The 21,903-nt window shown below is 38.0% G+C and overlaps 1 protein-coding gene across 4 annotated transcripts in view; it reads left to right on the plus strand.

The window, feature by feature from the left end:
• The first annotated feature begins 6,839 nt into the window (after nucleotides 1-6,839).
• The window catches only part of ZMYND11 (zinc finger MYND-type containing 11), a 61,326-nt gene continuing 46,262 nt past the window's right edge, over nucleotides 6,840-21,903 (plus strand). For all 4 annotated transcript variants that reach the window (XM_005426729.2, XM_031061699.1, XM_005426730.2 and 1 more), the window contains exon 1: nucleotides 6,840-6,995. In XM_005426729.2, coding sequence (XP_005426786.1) covers nucleotides 6,880-6,995 — 116 coding nt within the window. In that variant the 5' untranslated portion in view covers nucleotides 6,840-6,879. The remainder of the gene's footprint in view (nucleotides 6,996-21,903) is intronic.

The raw sequence follows: 21,903 nt of genomic DNA on the forward strand, positions 1-21,903 counted from the left end.
CTTACACTTTTAGAAATTCTCTTTTGGGATGGCAACTCAATATCTTGTGTCAAGTTCTCTCTAACAGAGTGAGTTAATTAAACAGGAAAGTCCAAGTTTGGCTCCAAAAGAAAAATAAAGAGTTCTACCATTTGTATACTGATGATTCAAAATGTCTGAGCTTAACATTCAACTACTGTGTGCCTTAGCCCCAGTGAAGGACACTTACTTAATCACTATGAATGGAATACAATACAAATGAAATAAATGCAGTATCAGGGATTAAAATAGACCCTGCACATATGTGTAGTAAAAGTATTCTTGGGGCCTTTAATTCTGTAATGTCCTTGGCTCAGGTTTCTGCAGTGGCTCACTGCCATCCTGAAATGGCACAAGGTAAAAGCAAAAGCTTTTATGTATTCTGTGTACAGGAGTTGGGGAAAAAATTAAATTGCAGAGAGAACGAAGCAAAACATTACAGTTTTATATTCATGCAGTTCTGTTTTGTGTCTGTACTGCACTTCAGGGGGCTATGCAAAACCTCACTCAAAAAGTTGCATGACATCGAGGTTACAAACCTTGCAGTTGGGAAATGCAGAAGGTGGAACTGCACAGATCAGCAGGGATATTGTACTTGCACATGGGAAATATTTAGGATAATTATGCTAATAAACTTTCCTCTTTTGAATAGACTGTGTAGACCTTAAGCTAACAGTGAAATAAAAAGGTTTTCATTAGGAATGACACGCATTCAACATGCAAAAATCTGTGTTTTAATGACTTACAAAATGATAGCATTGCAGCCTGAACTGATCTCCTAATTAAAAAAGCAAAACAACCAACAGACAAAACCAAAAAAACCCCAAAGAATTCAGTAACTTTTATTAATTTATACTCTAATTTTCTGACTTTAATTAACAAAGAAGTTTTGCCTATTTCAGTCGCAAGCCTTTGTTACATCTTTCAGTTTCACTCACATCACTCAACACATCCCTAAGTTTTTCATTGTGAGGATGTGGCAATCAGACAGCAGTTGAAAGTTTACTCCAAAACCCTGGAAAGTCAGCAGAAAGGCATTTGCTGATTTTAGTGGATTGGGATTAAGTCCAAAATAAATATCTAATATACCAAACCGCTTGCTTATTCTTCAACATTTGAAAATTACTTTGTATGCAAAATCTTTGTTTCTGATAACCCTCAGTCTTACAAAAGAGAATCTCCTGCTGCCAGGTGCCCAGCAAATCTTTGGTTATGCCTATAATCTTGCACACTCATGAGGACAAATAAATGGTAAGCAAAATACGGATTTTCTCCTACCAAAAACTTTGTCCTTACCCTAGCAGCTTCTCCCCAGATTTTTGGATCACAGCTATGGAAGGCAGACATGAAATTAAACAGTCTCTTGTTTTTGCCCCATGCATGACCTGTGTTGCTTCTCAGTCAAGACATTTTCACCTGTACCTTTCCTATGTAAAAATAGAATAATTACCACTTTTAATCACAATTGTTGTAGGAGGGGAAGACTAAGAGTTCACACTCCCACTGCACTGTGATGAAAGATATGATTTAACAGCAGTTTAAATTGTAAACTAAATTTTAAGCTTGCAGAAATTCACAGTATAATGGAGATCTGTATGAAGTCCACAGACCCAAACTCTGCATCAATTTGCAAATCTGTATTTTAATGGTAGACTACTATTTAGTACAAGAACAAAGCTAGACATTTGGAACTCTTTGTACTGCTCATATGTACAGTTTTATACCTACTGTAAAGAGTTACACTTTAAGAAACACTAGACCCCATACTATAAAGTACTTATAAATATGAAATTGAGCCTGTGTAAGTTCCCAAACCACCCAAACTCAGCATGAAAGCCACAAAAACTAGGACTGAGCCTAGCTTCTTCCTGCTTGTGAGCCTAAAATCTTTCACTGTGTATTGTGGAAAAAACAGAAATAGCCCCTTTTGGTCTGTGAGGCCGAAAGGCAGCAACCAGTAGCTGAGCAGTGGCAAGGATCAACTCCTTAAACCTTCTTTCCATTGCAATTAAGTGCACACAAAGTCCCAGCCAAGTGGTGGCTGATAGCAGAGATGGAGTTTAACCTGTTTGACTTTGCACTGGAAGGGCTAAGCACCCCAGGTAGCCTCACTTAGAGTGGAGTACAAAAACAAGGTTTAACAAGCTACTGCTTGTCAGCTCTTAATTAGCAGCTCCCATCAGAGCAGCAGCACCCAACTGCAACTCCGTCTGCTTCAGTGCAAAGTTCCCATTACTAGTGAAGTTTTCAGAAGCATCATATTTTGCTTGGACAATGGTGTTTAACAGCTACCACGTGGCAGGATTTGACTGCTTTGAGTTTTTCCTGTGTGCAGGGAGAGTTTCTAGCTAAACTCAGTACTTGATAGTATCTGCTAAATTGAATGCTAGCAGCAGGTCAGGAAGTTCCCTGGGCTGAATTCCTTGACGTGCTGCAAGGTGATTTTTGTTTATTTTGACTTGCAGTTCAGATTTCCATATCCAGCACTCTTGCAGCAGACAGCTGCACAGCGTTTGGTTCAGCCAAGTGTGTGCTGATGACTGGTGGCCTTGTTGTTGTGACAGTGTCTGCCTTGCCACTGCGGTGCCACCGCTGCCACGCGCACTGAGGCTGTGCTGGGCACCCGGGCAAGATAAGCCCTGCTGTGTGTGTTATCTCTTGTGCTCACAAGATAAAGCACAGGTTGTTGAGCCTGCCTGTGAGAAGTGTGGGCTACATTTGGCTCTTGAGGAAAGTTGCACACAGTAAAGCGGTATAGCTTTCAAAATGTGTTTAGGACATTAAAGAGGGATTCAAAATACAAAATACAGTAAAACCATAAGCAGAGTGCATGAGGGAAAGTTAGAGAGTTGAAAATTGAGAATATAAAGAGTTTGCTTTGGGCCCTGTGTGAGTGAGGGTGTGATGGAAGTGTGTGGGCTAGTGCATCAGCCACACAAAACTTTCTCTGTTAGGAGGATATTTCTTATATTCTGCAGGTTTCATGGATGCCTACAAAACCTAAGACAGATCCTACTGATATAAATTCCTAGATTTTCAGTCATATGTGTTTGTCAACCTTTCTCTCAGAAGCTGTATCCTACCATAAACTTGCTGCAAAACATGACATAAGTGGCATGGAGCAACTAATTTTGTATGGACAGGGTGTACCATACCTAAATGAGAATAGTGCCCAGCAAATCAAACAAAGGAATTGAATGTTTACTTCAGCTTTTAGTTTTTCTTTCCAGGATTTTTAAATGAATGCTATAACAAAAGAGGAGAATGAGTAACATTTTCAAGGATTTACCTGTAAATGTACAATCCAGTATTGTGGTTTTAAAGTCTCTGGACTTCAAACTTCTTTAAAAGACTGCCTGGGTGAATCAGCCTCTTTGGATACTTAACCTCTCTGAGCCATAGATTTTTACACATACTCACACGCACTGCATGTTTATGCTTGTTCTCTCCTCTGTGTGTGTGTGTGTGTGTGTGTGTGTGTGTGTGTGTGTGAACCCACACGTAAGCAAATAATCAGGAATGATAAATACAGATTTAAGCCTCTAACATGTCTCCTGTTAAAATATAAAGTACTATTTGCATGAATAAGGTGTTCCTGTGGAGACGCTGGGAGGATTTTCTGTTGCTTGGAAGTAGCACTTGAAGGCATTGTATGAGCTATTAACAGTTGGATACAAGTTTCCTTTAAAATATCGTAATAATATAAAAAACTGCTTATATTTTTGCAGGAGTTCAGGGAGTAGACTCTTGTGATTAGTTCTACCCTAGAGGTAGAGTGACTGCAATGAACAGCAAGAAATATGCCACAATCTTTTAAACTTTTTCTGTAATGTAAAAAGACTCTATATTTTTTCTACACCATGCAATTAAAAGATTAAAATAACACTAAAGCAGTCTGGGCTTTTGGAAAAAAACCCTATTTTTTGTATTTTTGGCAGTATGGTGTGTAAGAGCCGCTATTTCAGTAGTAGAGTGTCAACTCCTAAGTTTAAAAAAAGTGCCCTTAAATAGTAAACCAAAGTTATGAAAGTGAAAGATATATTCTTTGAAGGCAGAACACCTGCTAAAATTATTGTGTCTTGAGTAAAACAAAAAGGAAATAGAACAGATGTGATTGCTGTGTGCCACATGTGTCCCCATTGCTGTTATTTTCAGACAGACAGAGGGGAAGAGCCATGGCCGTGTCTGTGTGTGCAGCAGTGCGAACAGGGAGCCATCAGGGGGTACCCACATGGGTTGTGTTTTGGGGGTAACTTCTGGCCCAGTGATGTGACATCCCTGCAGGATGCAGGGATGGGAGGTGCCCATCCTGTCCTGAGGGCTGTCAGCCATAGCCCAGGGCATGGCCTGGGAGTGCTTCAAGCCAACACAGCACAACAAGGATGGGGTGAGGGGCTGGTGGAAGAGTTTGTTCTGAAAGCACATTCCAAAGGAGACAGTGATCCCATAGGGCCTTTGCCTCTCTGCAGCCACAGGGCTTCAGGAGCTCATGGTTACAGTGCTCCTTCACTCTCCATCTCCCTGCCTCCAGCATGGGCTTCTTCTCTCGCCCTGGAGAAGTGGGAATTCCTAATTCCCAAAGGCCAGCCTTCCCTTTGGCTGCACAGCAGGGCCATGGCACCAAGCAGAGGTAGCAGGTGGCTTCCCCAGGACCCTGCCCTGTGCTGTGCCCTTGGGCACAGGCGTCACAGGGGTGTGAGAGAAAACCCTGCCATCCCCTGTGCTGGGTGTGACTCTGGCACGGCAGCCATATGCTGGGCTGCCAGAAATAGGGGCTATTTTTAAAGGAGTTGGGATTGCTAAATAAACTGAGAACTGGTCTGTTGTTTCACACTGCTCTGGGGGTCAGGAAGGACAAACGCTTGCTCCTCGCATGGGGATGCAATGCTGTGCAAGAGACCCCGTGTCCAGCTTGCTGGCTGCCTTATCGTCTGGCAGCTTTTGTACAGAGGGTTTGTGGAGGCCTGGAATAAGAAGAATGATGTTTCAGTCATGTCTGTGTTAGGAAATAAGTTTTGTGCTAAAACAATAGGTCTGTAAAGATTGTCGTGTTTCGTGTTAAGATCAAGCTTCTTTTGTGCTTTACTCGATTTCTCTTAAAAATTAAGTTCTACAAATAGTTATATGTTTCTCTAACAAATTAGCAGGGTTTTTTTTTAACTTGCAGTGGCCTAATGTTCTGTGAAATGAATGCAGAGGAGCTTACAGGGATGAAATGTCTTTTCCTACTGTTCCCAATAGAGACTTTCTTTCTCTGAATCATTGTCAGGCGATGCTATCTACTGCTGTCACTCTTAGCTGTATGTCTGTCACATTCCCTCTTATCCTTCCTTCAAAACTGTATTCTTGGCCTTTTTTTTCTGGGAGATCCCTCTAATTGCCCTTTCTTTAAACCCCAGAGGGAGGAGATTTCTAAAGCTGAAATGTGGGATTGATGTGTGACCACACCACATCTTGTCATGCACTGCTCTGTTGTGCCCTTCCCTGATATCTCCTGCAGCCAGGAATACCTCATGGACCTGGGCGTGTACATACCTCTTCACATCATCTTTATTTTCCTTATTTTTTTTCTTTAAATGGAAAAAGCAAAAAGTATAATGCTTCTAAATAATTTCTTATCCTTAATAATGGAATGTTGCCATTCATTTCATTGCACCTGTAAAGTTAGTGAGTGTCGCCGAGCTTATATCAGATCTAAAACTTGAGAGCCCTCTTTGATAAGTACCTGTAGGTCCCATAGACTTGAAAATTACATTGCTGCAACTGATGGGATACTCAAATCTATTTCATTTTTCTGAATTTGAGAGCAGGGACACTTTTAGTACCTAAATTCCCATCTTTAACATTGCACAGATGGTGAAATGTTTTTGCATTTTTTATATTATTTTGGGTTACTGAAGTTAATATTCTGCTAGCTACAAATATCCGCGTGCATACCACAGGGTTCATTCCGAGGACAGAGCTCTAAAATAAATTATAGACCTTGGTAGCACTCATAAATCAGTCATTTTTCATTGAGAAAGTGGTGGCAATGGAAGAAAGTTATTTAGTGATCAAAATGCATCGTTAAGCTTTTAAAAAGGGATTCTGTGCCTGTAGTGGAGCTGTAGGCGATTTATGGCTTATCTGTACTCATTGCCTCCAGCTTTTGGAAAATTTGTAAACAAAGCCAGATGCTCATTATGTTCCTGTTCAGGGTTGGTTAGATGGGCAAATGCCATCAGAAGCACTTTGGCCCTGTTGGGTTTTAGCATGTTACAGAAAATGGAACTGCTCCAAAATATTTTTTTAAAGACTTATCATCCATGAAAATATACTTCTGGTTTCTCCTCATAGAATGGACTTTTTAAAAATAGCTGTAAATGATAAGAACATGGAAGATAATACTCCAAGGACTGTGTTTTATGTTAAATTGTGGGTCCAGCTTTTTCTCTGTGTCAGAATTTGTGCTTATGCTGTATGATGTAGTCAAGCACCACTCACCCTATTAAGGGCTTCAGGCAATGCAGGAGGCTGTGGCAGCTTCAGACTGGGGTAGTTTTGCATTTTTACCAAATATAGGGAGCTGAGATATGAACTAAATTTGCTATTGATTTAATATATTTTACTGCTTGCCTTTTGTCTTCCGTTTTGATTATGTGATATGAAAGGGATTCTTGTAAACTACTTTTTTCACTTTGTACTGCTCTTTAAGCACTTGAAAACACGTTGTTATATACAAATTGAATGCCTATGCAACAATACATTTTTCCTTGTAATCATATTTCATGTAATTTATAATTCTTGCTTAACTTTTGGTGAATTTTTTTTTTATTTTTTTATTTTTTATTTCTTGGCTGCAGCTGAGCAGGTGAGCAGGTCATGGCACGCCTAACGAAGAGACGACAGGCAGACACAAAGGCAATCCAGCACCTTTGGGCAGCTATAGAAATAATCCGGAACCAGAAGCAAATTGCTAACATTGACCGCATTACAAAGTAAGTGACCTGTTCCAAAAACCAGTCTTGGTGAGGGGGAAGGTTGATGCTATTAAAAGCCCTTGGGGACAGAAATAGTAAACATAATGAGAGACTGTGAAAAAGTCACATGCAGTTCTATGTTACCGATTAATTAATTAAATATAAAAAAACAAATTTACCAAACTGAGCACCTGAAGATCCAAAAGTGAGGTTTAATTCATTGAATTGACATCTTACTCTGTATTTTTTTTTGCATAAGCATCTTTAGGAAATATGTAGCATTTCTAATACTTTAATTGAATTTAGCTTTTTGGAGTTGATATATTGTTCAAAATACAAGAAACAGATATAACAGTTGAGGAGAAAAGGGCAATAAAATCTGTAAATAGTCTGTTTCTTTAGGAAAATGTGAGAGGCTGGTGTAGGACTTTTTCAGAAAGCAAAGAAAAATCTGAACTGTTAGGTTGCTCAAATAAATAAGAAGCCATATTTGCTGAGATGTGCATAAGATGGTATTAAAGAGGACATGAGATGATTATCAACTTTGATTAATACTGTCAAAATATTCATCAAAGTGTATTAGGTGCTGGATACGCAAAGAAATATATATTCTTTGTTCTGTGGAGCTTGCACTGTGTAGAAAGGTCTACAATATTACTTGTAGCAGGCACTGTAATAAAAACAGAGGGCTTTGTCCCTCTCTCTGCTTTGTCTGCATTTCCAGGCTGACATGTACGTCACATTTGTCAAAGTAATCAATATGAATAATTTAAAAGAACTAAAGTAACCAGTTGGCAACTCTTCAGTTGCCAGAACCAATGTGAACTGATAATGCAGGCAGAGAGCACTAACGAGGAGAGTTATAAGCAGTGCAGGTGATTAACAAGAGTGAAAATCATAATAACATAGCCCATGACAAGGGTCCACTGACAGAGTTGGGAGGTTCTGGGGTGGAAGTGACAGGCAAAACTGGCTTCATAAGTGGAAGAAGTGTAACAGTTCAGGTTCTCCAAACATAATGAACAGTGAAGTGCAGAAAGACAGATGACGTCCCAAGTGAATTGATGTGTACCTGGCTTCTATAAGAAGAAAAATGGACCATCAAACTGAAAAGCACCTTTCCAGAGACAGGGAATTCCAAGAGGGTTTGGAAGGAGATTGTATTTTAGGGAATTTCACTCCTGAGGTCATAGTGGAGTTCTAGAATGCATGAAAGCATATATATGTTTTCATGATGTCTCCAAGGAGACGAGTGGGTAAACTAATGCTATACACTTTCCATTTTAACATTCCAAATTACTTGCTCTAGGCTACATATTAGCTGAGTTTGTTAGCTGTTTGTGCTCTTTTTAGATGTAATAAAGGGAGACAGGCATGTCTAGCTGGGAATTCATCCCACTCTTATGAGAGATGCCTGGTTTAAGATAGTGGGAAAAACATTTAGCTGGGTAAAGTTAGGTCAGACAATCATTACAAACAAGGTTGAGAAAACAAATAATCAGATGCTAGAAAAAGAAGTACTTGAAGTGCTCTTGGTAACTGGTGGGTAGTTTGATTTTTTAAAAAAGTCTAGGTCCAGATTGTATGACTCATTTCCAATCAGAAGAAAAATAAGTGACTAAACAGAAATGCAAGAAGCCTTAGTACTTTGAGAAAGATGAACAAGATGTTAGCAGTGACGAGCAATCCAAAAAGTGCTTGGGCATTGTAAATTCTTCCCATGCACATCAGTGACAAGAGTGATGAACACTGATCTAGTTTCTGTTATATGACATTTCTAAGGAGATAACTTTTGACAAGGAAATGATAAAGACCTTTGAATTGCAGTATGGTACCAGTGGTTGATGAAGAAACACAGATGACATAGTAAATGAGTATGCATAATACATAATATTCAAAATAAAGTTCCAAAATTACCATGGCATCAGAATATGTCTTCTGATGAAAACTGAGCAGCTAATATATTCTTCCAGGCTCAATATCATTTGGCCAGGTCAACTGCAATACCTTAAAAGATCAATCAGTGTCTGGGTATATAGGCAAACATACAAATACTAAGAATTTTTAAAACCAGTGGTCAAAATTGAAAATTATGAGCATGTGTACATAGTTAGAGCTATAAGGAAGGTTTTACTATTTGTGCTAGTAACATTTTTTAGAAGTGTTAATACCTCTTGGGATTAACAAAAAGTAATAATGACAGTGGCATTATGGAAGCATGTCATATTCCTGAGTAAGAATACATAAAACCAGCAAAAGAATTTTTTAAATAAATCCATGTTTAAGGTAAGTAACAGTCTTCCTATGTGTCATATAGTAGATGACAAATGGGTACTTTCAGATAACTTTACATGTTAAAAAGATGATTCATTATTTGGTTTTTGAATGGATTTTCTCTTCTCCTGATTTAAGCATTCATTTGCTGCTAGAGAGAAGTTGTCCTGTGTATTTTGTGACAGACCTGTTACTCTAAACACTTTATAGCAAATTGCTATGAAGAACTGTTGCTTTCTTCATTAGATGGTTTGTTACTTTTAAGCAAATGTATTTGTTGGCTTTTCTCCTAATGTGCATTCAGCATGGTTGTCTCCCTCTTCTTTATATATTCTTGTTTATTTAATTTATTTCTTACTTTTCTTAGTCTTGTGGTACTGAGTAGAAGACAATGTACATCTCAAGGAACATTTACTGGGAGGAAATGTTCATAATATAAAAAGAGGATTCATGGTTTGTAGATTATGAACTGTTCCAAGTCAATATGCAAAACAGACAAATTTATATAATACATGCAAGTATGCAAATTGTTACCTGTACACTTTAAGTATAATTGAAAGAAGATTACTTGTGTAAAGGAAGATTTCCAGAAGGTACTGTCAATGGAGAGTAGACAAGAAAAATCTACACAACTAGGCACACATTTTCTGTAGAGAACATAGGAGTAGGAGGATAGTGTAGGAGGAGCCTAGAGCACTAGAAGGTACTTCTGATATTATCAGGAAAAACCTATAAGGAAAGAGGCCCTTTAATTAAAAGTAGATGAGATCAAGTATGCTTTGCTTTTTAAATTGATGAGGGGGAAAGGCAAGAACAGAAAAATGCGTGATTAGAAGTGATTGAAAACTGTCTTACATCAAGGGAAGAGTCATTTGGAAAATTTGAATATGCAAGTTAGAGCCTTTAAGAAATTAATTAGTAAGCTTTTTGAACTTCAGGCAATTTTTTTTAGAAAAGTCATTGGATGCAAAGAAGTAATAAGAAACATAAGAAAGGTGTCTGTTTTGTAAAGAATTAAAAACGCAGTTGTGAAAATTGCAAAAATATGACAGAGTTAATTGGAGTATTATATAAATACTTGAGGCATTGGTAGGGAAGAGACCACACTGCACAGACTCAAAGTCTCAGAAAAAAAACCTCAACAAATCATTACATGAAAGAGATTCTGCAGTTTTACTGACTTCCTGTGAGGGTACATTATAGTTGGAAATGTTCTTTCCATGAGTTGGAGAGAAGCATTCTTCAGTAACTGGAAAACTGAATGAAGAACTGAAAACCAATCCTAACAAGAAGCAGGAGTGATGTGACTTTAAAGGAATTAGTACTTTGAATGCAAACTATCTTTGGAAGAGGACTTTAAAATATATATTTAAGTTCCTACCTTTGTACATAAGCTTCAGTACATTCAGTGCATTTTTATTTCATGATAGAGCTCACTTGAAGGCAGTGGTAGCATTTATGTAAAGGTACAGAAAATAAATATTCTCACCTGGCTTGTATTGTCACAAAGTGTATCACAAGTGAATGAATTACAATAGTTTACAATTTGACTACAAGAACTAGCTAATATTTCTGAATCACCAAATTTCTTAATAGCAAAATTGCATTTCTAAGAGGTATTTATCAAGAAATATAACTTCTTTTTCTGTCTAGACTTGATACTGGGTTAATTTGACCCTAGTGTATCAATTATTTAGATGAGCATTATTGGTATTAGTTGTGCTGTAGGCACTAGTGAAGAAATGGCTTTCCATATCCTGTGAATTCTCTGTCAAGAGTGCAACCTGACAAATTGTTCATACCTAAATTGTGTTAAAAATCATAACTATGCTTTGACTTCCTGTTTTTTCCTCATTATCTTCCATCTGTTCTGGTTTTGGGGTAACCTCAAGAATTGATTCTATGGAATAAAGTGCCTTAAAATACGCTGGGAAAAAGGCATGCATATTTAGATGAGTAGGATAAATTATTGACATTCAGTTGCATAGCAGATTGGTAAGTATTTCTGTACAGACGTGTTTTTAAAGTTCTCTTTTTGGCTATTCCAGTCTTCCAGTTCCTTTTATAGTGTTTTCTCCATAATTCCCTTACAGGTAATTGGACTCCTAAGATTTAATTAAGTATTAATTAGATATATACTCCTTTTCTCACAAAATATTTGGTTTCCTCAGTAGCAATATATGAACATTTTATAATCTTTATAATTAGTTCATAGTTCATTAGCTATTAAGTTAATGCTATTAACATACCCAGTTGGCAAATCTGGTATTCTAGAACTATTATTGGCAGCTTTAAAGATTTTTTTCATTGTAAACAGATAATTATTCTGGTTTCTAAACTGTTCCATGAAGACTAATGTAAAGAACCAAAATATAAGTCTTCTGCACATTCTTCCTTTTTTTCTCTCTCCCTTTGTTGAGAGAATTTTTTTCTCTCTCCCTTTGTTGCATTTCATGATTAATTAAGGTGATTAGCTTCTCTTTCTGTCTCTTGTATAGGCTGTGTCTATCCCATCTCCATGCACTGTGACAGGGAATGCCCTGGCACTCTCTGGAGCAGTTGTGCTGGGGCTGCACCTCCTTGCCTTTGGCTCACAGAGTGTTTCTTTGGCCCTGGCATATTCCTTGTTTGTTTTATATGTGTGTGTGGTTCCTCAGTTCAAAGTGCCAAAAATAACACAGCCCACAGCAATGCTGTTCTTGAAACCTGAAGATAGAGACATGATAGTTCCATGTGCAGGCAGCTGAGGACACACAGCGTGCTGCAGCAGGGCTGCTGCCCTTGCCAGAAGGAGCCACTCTTGGCATGGTTCACTTTTTGGGTTCTCTGTCATCAGCAAACCAACCCCTGGGCCATGCTTTGCTTTTTCCTTGGAGGAAGAGCTTGTCTTTCTCCAGAATGGAGCCTGAGAATAAGTTAGCTTGGGAATGAAACCAGGAGTGGTTGTCGGACGCAGGGTGGAGGTATCACAGCTTTGGGGGGGATGAAGCTGATGGATAGACCACTAGCTAGGATATGCTATAATTGGACACTTTATATTATTTTCAAATGAAGTCATACTGAAACCATCCGTTTCATCAATCAGAAAACTGTTTTACCCCATTGGTGATACAAGAAAATATTGTTTTTTCATTAATAGATACAATGACTTTAATCTTTTTTAATTGCCTTTCAGATAGGGTGGTCCAGTCCTAGGTCCCTAAATGATCATAGCTGTTTTTCCCATATTTGTTCTGTGGACTCATTCTTGCTATATTTTAATTTAATATAGGTGCAGCCAAGTCAGAGCATCAAACAGGAATGAGCAGATCCCAAGCCAGTGTCAAGTAGGCTCTGTTAGCTCTGTGCAGACTGACATTAATCAGCATTGATGGGATAGCATGCCAGAAAGGAATTACTCACTATGAAAGATTACTGTAAAATAATGAGATTTTCTGGTCCCACAGTTGAGATGGAGTTGGTAACAGTTGTAGATTGAGTATGTGACCCTCTCAGTTTGACATTTGGACCTAGGAGGGGGATTTCCTCTCCAAATATCAGTCTCTGGAATTTTTCTAGTCAATGTCAGAGAAGAGTTGAAGTCCATATATCTGGTTTTGTTGCCATAATTCTTTTGCCGTTCTTTTTCTAGGCTGTCTACTTTAACATAAAACAATTTATAGAAGCAGTGATTAAAGTAAAGTCGAGAATGAAAAACTTATTCTCAGGTACAAAATAAACACAACAGAATATAAATAAGAAAATGAGTAATTTGAATGGATAGGGAATAATCACTGAAGTATAGAAACAAGAATATGTGATGAAATGGCAAGGAAAAAAACTGGAGGAACAAGATTCTTACAGAGTTGCTTATTTGAAGCTTAGATACTTACTAGAAAAAAAAATCTGTTACTGTTCATAGTACTCTTGATGAAAATTTAAATCTTCCTAGTATTCTGCATGTTGCAACTAAATAGTCATGCAGAAACAAAAATAGTAGCCCATAGAAAAGATTAGAAGAAGAGCAGATGACTCTGGATTTATAATGAGATAATCCTGTTGTTAAACTTTGTAAGAAAAGAAGTATTTTACCACCTGATATTTCTTTGGTTGAAATACAAGCTTAGAAGGGGATTTTTTGCTTCGTTGGTTTATTAACCTTTGTTAAGGCATTCCCCTAAAATATCTCTTTTTGTTGCTGGAGAGCAGGTTTATCTGAAAGCAACTATTTGAAGTAGAACATCCTCCTGTTATGCAGGAGAATGCAGTCATCAGTGCAGTTCATTTTTTGCCAGAGTTACTGGCTCCTTTTCCATATCTGTACATCATTTTCATGTATGTTTTAAATGTGACTATTCGAAGCAAACAGTGTTATTGAAGCCCTGGCCAGTACACTGGAGATTTTTTATTGTGCTATGCAGTGTAATAGCAATTCCTAGTTCTGCAAGGGTAAGCAGAAGTGTGGAGTCCACGGTCCAACAATAAAATTTCCTCAGCAGTCCACAAAGTTGCTTCCAGCCTGTCTATGCAGTGTTCACCTGTGAGAAAACTGACTTCAGTTTGTATTGGATTGGAGGAATTATAGATAATATGCATTACAGAGTACATCACTGTGGGGTGACAGGGTAGAAAACTCTTAGTTTTCAATACCTCCTTATGTGTTTCCTGTTACAGGTAAAAAGACAAGGCACTTTTTTTCTGTCTGACTCCACCATGTCAATCTCCTTTGTAATTTCTTTTACTTTCCTTCTCTGTTTCTCATGATAAACTTCAGCTATTTCTTTAACCTCCAAACCAGTGTGGGGTTTTTCTGTTTTCAGAAAACTAATTTTATGTTAAATCAAGAGAATGAATTTGAAACTGAGTTTGGAGTTTTAAGGCCTGTAAATCCTTAGTCAGAGATCATACTGCAGAAAACAAAAGTCCTCTCTGTTTTTTCAGCAATTTTTGGACTGATTTAGTTAAAAATCATTATAAACCAGTCTAAAAATGATCATTTGGTTCCCTAATAACAGAATTTTTAGTACAAGTACTACTTTGGTCATATATAAAAATTGTATTATGGGTGCATAACTAGCAGTTACAAGCATAGTGATACATTGCAGAAATATACTGGACACCAAAATGTGTCCAGTATTGTGTCCAGTTGACACCAAAATGTGTCCAAGTTGACTTGTTTGACACATTAATTTCTTATCCTGATGGCTTCACAGTGAGGTTAAGTGATGGATTCAGGTTACATTTGTTTTATATTTTCAAAAGCTCAGTTATATTCTGTAAAAGAACAGAGAGAACATTGAGAGCTGCATATGTGCAGAAATGTATGGAGGTTCTCCCTACTATTGCATCATAACACAGTTTTGCTTGTAAATTTGTACTGAGACTGACCAATGAGGTAATATTCACCAAGCTAATAATGATTTTTAATACCCAAGTTAAAAAACAAGTTGAAAGAAAAGTGAGAAACTAAGCTAAACACTTTTTGTAAAAATCTTAAGAATGAATGAAAGATTGTGATTTAATTGCACAAGGGATGTTCACAATGGCATATGTTCATTGACTTTCACTTATGTTCCCTGTAGATAGATACATTCACCATAAAACTTTTACCTGTTTGTAGGGTGTTCAATCTTAATTTTGTTGAAGATTTTGGAATGATTTTTTGGTTTGGATATTATTTAGTTTTAATATTGCTCATATTAATGGTTTGTTTTAAGTGCTGCCTTTAGACATAATTGACTAAAGAGAGTGGAAATAGGAATTGCAGGAAAAAATGTAAATTTTTCTTGTAAAAAGCCAATGAAGAACCTACCTACATTTACTCTGAGTAGTGGTGAAATTAAAATTGCTAAATTAGTAGATTTGGTTGAAATATTATCTTGAGTTTATAATGTATATTTGTAATTACTCTTTTTCCCATTGAGCTCCTTTGTTAATACAGATTATTTCTTCAATTTGTGTCACAATTCTATTTAATCACATTAATCAAACTGGTTCAAGGAATACATAAAAAGAAGTGCACGTGTATTAAACAGTGTTATTTGTAATTTCTTAGGGATGATTTTTCCTTCAACTTGGTACTGGCACATTGTCCTCTGTTGCTTCCTGAATTGTGGGTCTGCTTTCCAGTGCTGGCTGTCAAAGACTAATTCAGTGCCTGGTGTGGAAAACTCTTCACCAGGGACTGACACATTGCTCCAGCCTCACTGCCTTTTTTCCTGCTTTATGCAGAATACAGGGAAGGGAAAGGATGCTGTAGCTGGCTTTGCAAACATTATACCTTGTAAGAGTTTAGCATAAATAGCTATTTTGTTGAGGACTAGAGCTTGAGGTGGAGTTTTTTGTGTATTTGCTTTGATCAGAAATATTACTGTAGGCACATCTTGTTCCTACAGTTCATTCTGCAAAAAACAAATAGGTGCTCAGATGTTCTGATGAATTTTGCATGATCGATTTTCCTTATCTGGTAATTCTTCTCTTAGGAATGCTCTTACATGGTATTGCTAGAGTGGCATTTTTTTTTTCAGTCTCAGAGGTCAATGTTCTTCATTGATTCAGTAGGTGAAGTCATCTCTGGGCTGGGCATGAATATGGTAAATAAATGATCCACACTAACAGCACAAACACATTGTTATTAACCACAGCCATACTTCTTGTTTGATGTTTGTTAATAAGTGCATGTTCATTTAAACTCTCTTTTTTGAGTGTTACTATAAAAGTTGTAATATTCAATGTTTAATACAATACATGCAAAGTATGAGCTCCAGTAGGAATATTGAGAAGGAAAGGGATGGAATAGATATGAAAATCACTGTCCCCATTTTCATGTACTCCGTACTTCTATTAATATTCGTCTTGAAATTGTATAAGCTTACACAGAAAAATACAGAAAAGGCTTTCTAATTATTAAAAGCAAACCAATATTTATGTCACAACAATTATGTTTTTTGCTCAAATCATAACATCTTTGTAATATTTGAAAGTGGAACTTCTAGCTTATGTTTGGTTTCTTTGCTGTAAATAGATGTGACTTTCTATTAGAAGTAAGAGATAAAAATGAGTGAGACATGGCCATTTAACAGCTTGTTATCTGACCTGAAGTGCTCATCAAGGCTTTCTGTGTAATCAGTGGAGAGAGAATGATCTCCAAAGCACTACTCATACCATCTATTTTAGGCTGTGGTTTCATATTCCCATTCATATAAACAATATCATCACCAAGAGCAGCAGCCCTGCCCTGATGGCTTTTCCAGCCGCTGTGCTGTTCCCTAGATGGCAATAAGATGAACATTTGTGTGACAGAGTGATGACTCTGAAACTCAGCTAGACTGAAAGTAATATAACAAAAAAAAAAAAAAGAAAGCATGCACAAAAAAACCAACCCCAAAAACAGAAAGGTTTTGACCCAGATAAGAATGGAAATTAAATGAGATTGAAAGCTCTAAAATACTGAATCATTAAAGCATTCAAATTTTCATTTTTTTAACATGTTTTGAATTGAGATGGTGGATATGAGCTGATTAAATATTTCATTTGGAAGGTATTAGCTAGGATGTTACACTCTGAGTCATGTAATACTTTGTCTCTTTAGTTCATCCAAAGAAAGGAGCTGGGTGGAGCAGTGGCCCTGCAGCTACACGAGCATTTGTACCTGTGCATGCAGTGTTCCTGAGTGATTAGTGCTTGTTTGCCAGTCGTGCTCAGTGCAGACATGTGTGCATTACCTGCAGTGTCACATATGGGATTTTAGGTTGGAAAAATGGAATTAGAGCCCTTTTTTATGTAAGTTCCTCCATAAAAAAGTGGTGGTGAGATTTTTTTGGATACGGGTTGAATGGCTTGAATGGTACTTCAATAATTTGCTTTTTGTGGCCATACTAGTGGGTTACACAATCTAAAGTATATAGAGAAATTGTAGGAGTGGGAGTTTACATTACTGAATCAGGGAATTACCTGGGTTAACATCACTGTGCTTTTACAGAAATGACTGAGATTATTACCATTATAGGTGCATGCATGGTGCCTGGGATATCTAAAGCATGCACAAACAAGATCACTCCTTAGCTTCCTTTTAGCAGCAGCACAAACATCAGGCAGATCCGAATTTAGCTGAACTGCTGGATTTCACTGTTACACTATCAAGTTTATGCATTCTTTTTGTTTTACAAAAACACTGCACAAAATTAGTTTTTGCATTTATGCAAATTCTGACTTTATCTAGACTACAAAGGAGAGATGAAACAAATTTTAAAAACATTTCCTGCTTGGATAGTATACGTGTCTTCAAAATGAATATTGCAGATACTGATGTCAGAGGGAAAAGTAAATGCATGATTTCTCTGTAATCCTTGGAATTTTGCTCTGCATAAAATGTAGATCATGTAAGAAGTATTTTATTGCAGAGGCAGCAGCGCTGTCGGTGCCTGCGTGGTCTGTGCATATGCTGTTGGTATCTGGAGTGCAGTGGAAATCAAACGCAGCCTGTTCATATACCTGCATCTCATTGTGGAGTACAAATACCCAGAAAGAACATTGTGCCTTGCTTGTGTTTATCTTAGTGAATATAATCCATAATTGAAACTTCAAAATGTGTTAACACATCAAAAAGGATCCTAGAAAACAAAAGCAAGCTGCTGTGTCCCCACTGTGGCCAGTTCCACTTCTCTGTGTGTCTGTGCTGTCTTCAGCTCTCAGACCAGCTCTCAGTTTCTGTCAAACTGGGAATATCTGTGTCAAATACCCATAATGTTTAGCCTGTGTTTTATGGGAGTTGATTCGTACCAGGGTGCTGCATGGTGGAAAGAGGCAACCTGAGCTTTAGAGCTGACACCTTGAGATACAGCTGTTAGAACAGGTCTTCACCTGGCTTTTTACAGGGAGAACTGATGGATTCCTGAGATTTGAGCCTGTGGATTTCAAGCTCTTATGTCATGGAACTGTATTTCTTAAAAAAATAAAAAAAAAAAAAAATAACCACAGCCATCTCGTCAACTTTTTTTTTTTTTTCCAGTATGACCAACTGGCCTATTATTTGCAAATTACTTTTAAAAAACTCTTAAAAGAAATGTGTGGGCCATCTATAAAATAGCTGTCATACCCTGAAACTGAGGCAAAAGGCATAATTTCTCACTAGAGGTAGGAAGACAATATAAAACTTAGAACAGATTTTTGGCTGCTTTCCTTTTATTTTATGTATTATTCCTTAAGGTCTGTCCCTGAATCTAGGACATTTTTATGTACCTGTAGGTAACATTTAAAATTAATGGCAGACTTTCAGTTGAGCTTAATGGGATCTGCTGTATTTTCTCAGATCTCAATTTTATCAGATCTCAGTTTGTCAGACCTCAAATTTATCAGTTCTCAGCTCATCCCTGGATGAGTTGCTCAGCAGAGTCTGCTGGCAGCAGCAGGCTGCTGCTTCCCTTTGCACTGGGGAGGGTAGAGGCATCCAGCATAGAGAGAGATAATTGATCAGACCAAGATTACAGAGTTTGCCATGAAAATTAACATTGGCCTACACTTGCTGCACTGTTGTATTTTTGCAGCTATTTGTGATAATGTATTTTATTTCAGTCTTGCACAGATACCCTTGCTGTAACATTTTTTCAGTTATTTTCTTTTGATTCAGTTCAGGTGGCTGAAAATGCAATTCCCTATGAATTCAGAAAAACTGAGATTTTTTTTTAAATACCTATGTCAGCTTCCTGCCTTAAACAACCTTCCTTCCTTCCTTCCTTCCTTCCTTCCTTCCTTCCTTCCTTCCTTCCTTCCTTCCTTCCTTCCTTCCTTCCTTCCTTCCTTCCTTCCTTCCTTCCTTCCTCCTTTCCTCCCTTCCTCCCTTCACTTCCTTCTGCCACTTCTGTCCATTTCCTGCCTCCCAGTAGACCACAGATGCCTTCAGGAACACTCTTTGGGAGCAAAGTTAGATATTTTTCCATGCTGTATTTTGAAGCCATATAGATCTGACTCTTTGAGACAGGGTTTATCTTTGTGCTGTGTTTTGCAGGGCAGCAGGCAGGAGTTGTGAGCTGTGTGACAGCTGTAGGTGATAAGTTCACCATCTGATCCCCTGCAAATGCTGGCTACTTCTGTGTCTATTTTGCTCCCATGGTGATCACAGCTTTAGAGTCTGCTTCCTCCACACCCCTAAGATCAAGCCAAACTTCCTTCTTTAGTTTTAAAGTGTGTTATGAAGCACAGATTTCGGTTTTTGTAGAAAGACATTATGAACACTGGATAATTTGAGAAAAGTATTTTGAAGTTTTAGGAGTGAATTGGTGATATGCTGACGGACTTTGGTTCTTCTGGAATGTCCTACATATTGGGCAGGCAGGTGATTTAGGGGTGAATCAGGTAATCCTATGGTCCAGTTTGTGGAGCAAAGGAAGGTGGCAAGATCCAGTTGTCAACTGGTAGGGCATGAGTTAGAGAGGATTTTGTTGCTGTGAAGAGAAGAGCCTGTACCAGGTTTCCCTGCACATCTTTCCTCCCCAGCATTCAGCATGGCTCAGGGGGGGTGTGCAGCAAGTGGCTGTGTGGCCCCTCTGGGAACTGCTGGAAGCCCACCCTCCACGTGTGCTGACCCCTTGGGCTCTCCTTGTGGTGCCTGAGAGGTGGTCAGACTTTAGCATGGGTAACACTAGTAATATAATAATATAAACTGAAGATTATGATGATATTTTATTGTTATTTACACCTGACTGCTGTTCATCTGCAGTCCTGAGGTGATTCGAAATTGCTGCTTCATGTTTCTCTGATTGGTATTTTGTGTCTAAATACAGATGAGCATCCCATCCATATACAATCTACAAGTCTATTAATGATTATCCTCTGTGAGTCTCCTCTAAAAGTTTTCTTTTGCTATCAGACAGATGCACACATCTATTATGTGTATGCACTTGTGCATCTACCTGATTCTGTTGGTAGTATTTTGTTTCTGAACGCCACCATATATAAATATACATTTGGTGGTATGGCAATGAGGTTTGCTTAAGGGTGGTAATGAACAAACTCCATGCTGAAGATCCTTATCCTTTGCTTTCCAAATGATGTTGCAATAATTGAAAACATGCATTATTAGACCATTAGAAATTGATTGCAAAAACTGTAATTTTGCTAGATTTGCTAGATTCTTCTGTGCTAATGTCAGTGAGATCTGCACTGCCAGTTCATAAATGGAGAAAATACTGACCTATAAACACTCTAATTTTCAGCAGCAGTTCAGTTGCTTCTGTGTTCTGCAGACAAGCAGCCTCATTTGGTGAGATTTTGAATTTAGCATGCGGATTATCAGGCCTAACCTCCACTTTTCATCAGAAAGACCCTCATTTTATGTAGTAGGGATTAGCACAGTTAAATTGTATTTTGAAATGATTTCTTCAGCCCCCTATCTGATTAGGGCTGGTTTTCTGATTTAGAGGATTTTACCTTGTCTCTGTGCCTTATTCTCACTCATTTGAGTGTATTTGCTTTACTTCTTGTGGCTGGGTTCTATTGCACTCCCAAATCTGTTGATATGGAGGACTGGGCAAGAGCATAACAAACCAGTATTCCTTCAACTCCCAGTTTCCAAGGCAAGGCTAATCAGCTTTTGTTGAAAACAGCAGTTAGGGGTTGCTTTATCTCCCATACCTGTTTTTTAACTTGTTGGTGCCAGATGCTTTAGTGCATGCAGAGCCAGGACTTGCACTCCATGGATTAGTGGGGTCACTTCTGCACAAAGGCAAAATTTCAATATTGGTTTTCCCTGGTCCAGTGCATGCAGAGCCAGGATTTGCACTCCATTAGTGGGGTCACTTCTGCACAAAGGTAAAATTTCAATATTGGTTTTCCCTGGTCTAGTAATGAAGCTGACGTAGTAGTTGGGACTCCAAACATCATGCTTTCTGTCTCTGAGCTGGATTTTAACTCTTTCTGTGTTTTCAGCATTTTTCATGTCCTGACGGTTTTTCACATTTCATTATTAAAGAACTTGAACTATCTTTTCTGATTTGAGTCCTGTGCCTTATCATGTCTTAGCTTACCTGCTGTCCTTATGGCTGAAAAGAAACAAGATACGTTTTCATCCAAACCCTACAGTGTTTTCTAGTCTTTGTGAATATCTAGTCATGTACACTTCACAGGTTTTAATAAAGTAAAAATCTGGGGGAGGGTGCATTTTTCTAACAGCAGTTCTACTCTTTGAAGTAAAACCATTCTCTTTACATGTGTGTTCTTTGCTGTGAAAGCTGATAGCATTTTATTTTAAAAATAGAAAACATAGCCCTTGTGACTCCCCAGTGGCACAGTCTGAACATTGACTAAAGTACTCTTCAAAAAGCCACTGGGAATTTACTACTCCTGATTTACAGCTGGAGAAAATGGGGAGATAGTTCATTTGGTAGCAGTACTTTCACTGTGGTGGAGAACACAGATTGGATTTGAGAAATGGGTGATTCTGAGCCTTGTGCCTATTTTCACTAGTGTACAACCTGCCACAGTGGAAATGGGCAGATTAAACCTCTTAGCTGATCAGAGTTGGTTTGAGGCTTTTTGGTTTGTATTATATATCTGTTCTGTGCAGAGATAAGAGTCAGAAATCATGAAACCTGTAGCTTACATTTAAGAGTTTGGTAGAGCTGTGTTTCTGGAACTAGGGATGGTGCAATGCAAAATACATTTATTCTTCAGCAGG

Source organism: Geospiza fortis, unplaced genomic scaffold (assembly GCF_000277835.1).
Source record: "Geospiza fortis unplaced genomic scaffold, GeoFor_1.0 scaffold270, whole genome shotgun sequence".
Taxonomy (NCBI): domain Eukaryota; kingdom Metazoa; phylum Chordata; class Aves; order Passeriformes; family Thraupidae; genus Geospiza; species Geospiza fortis.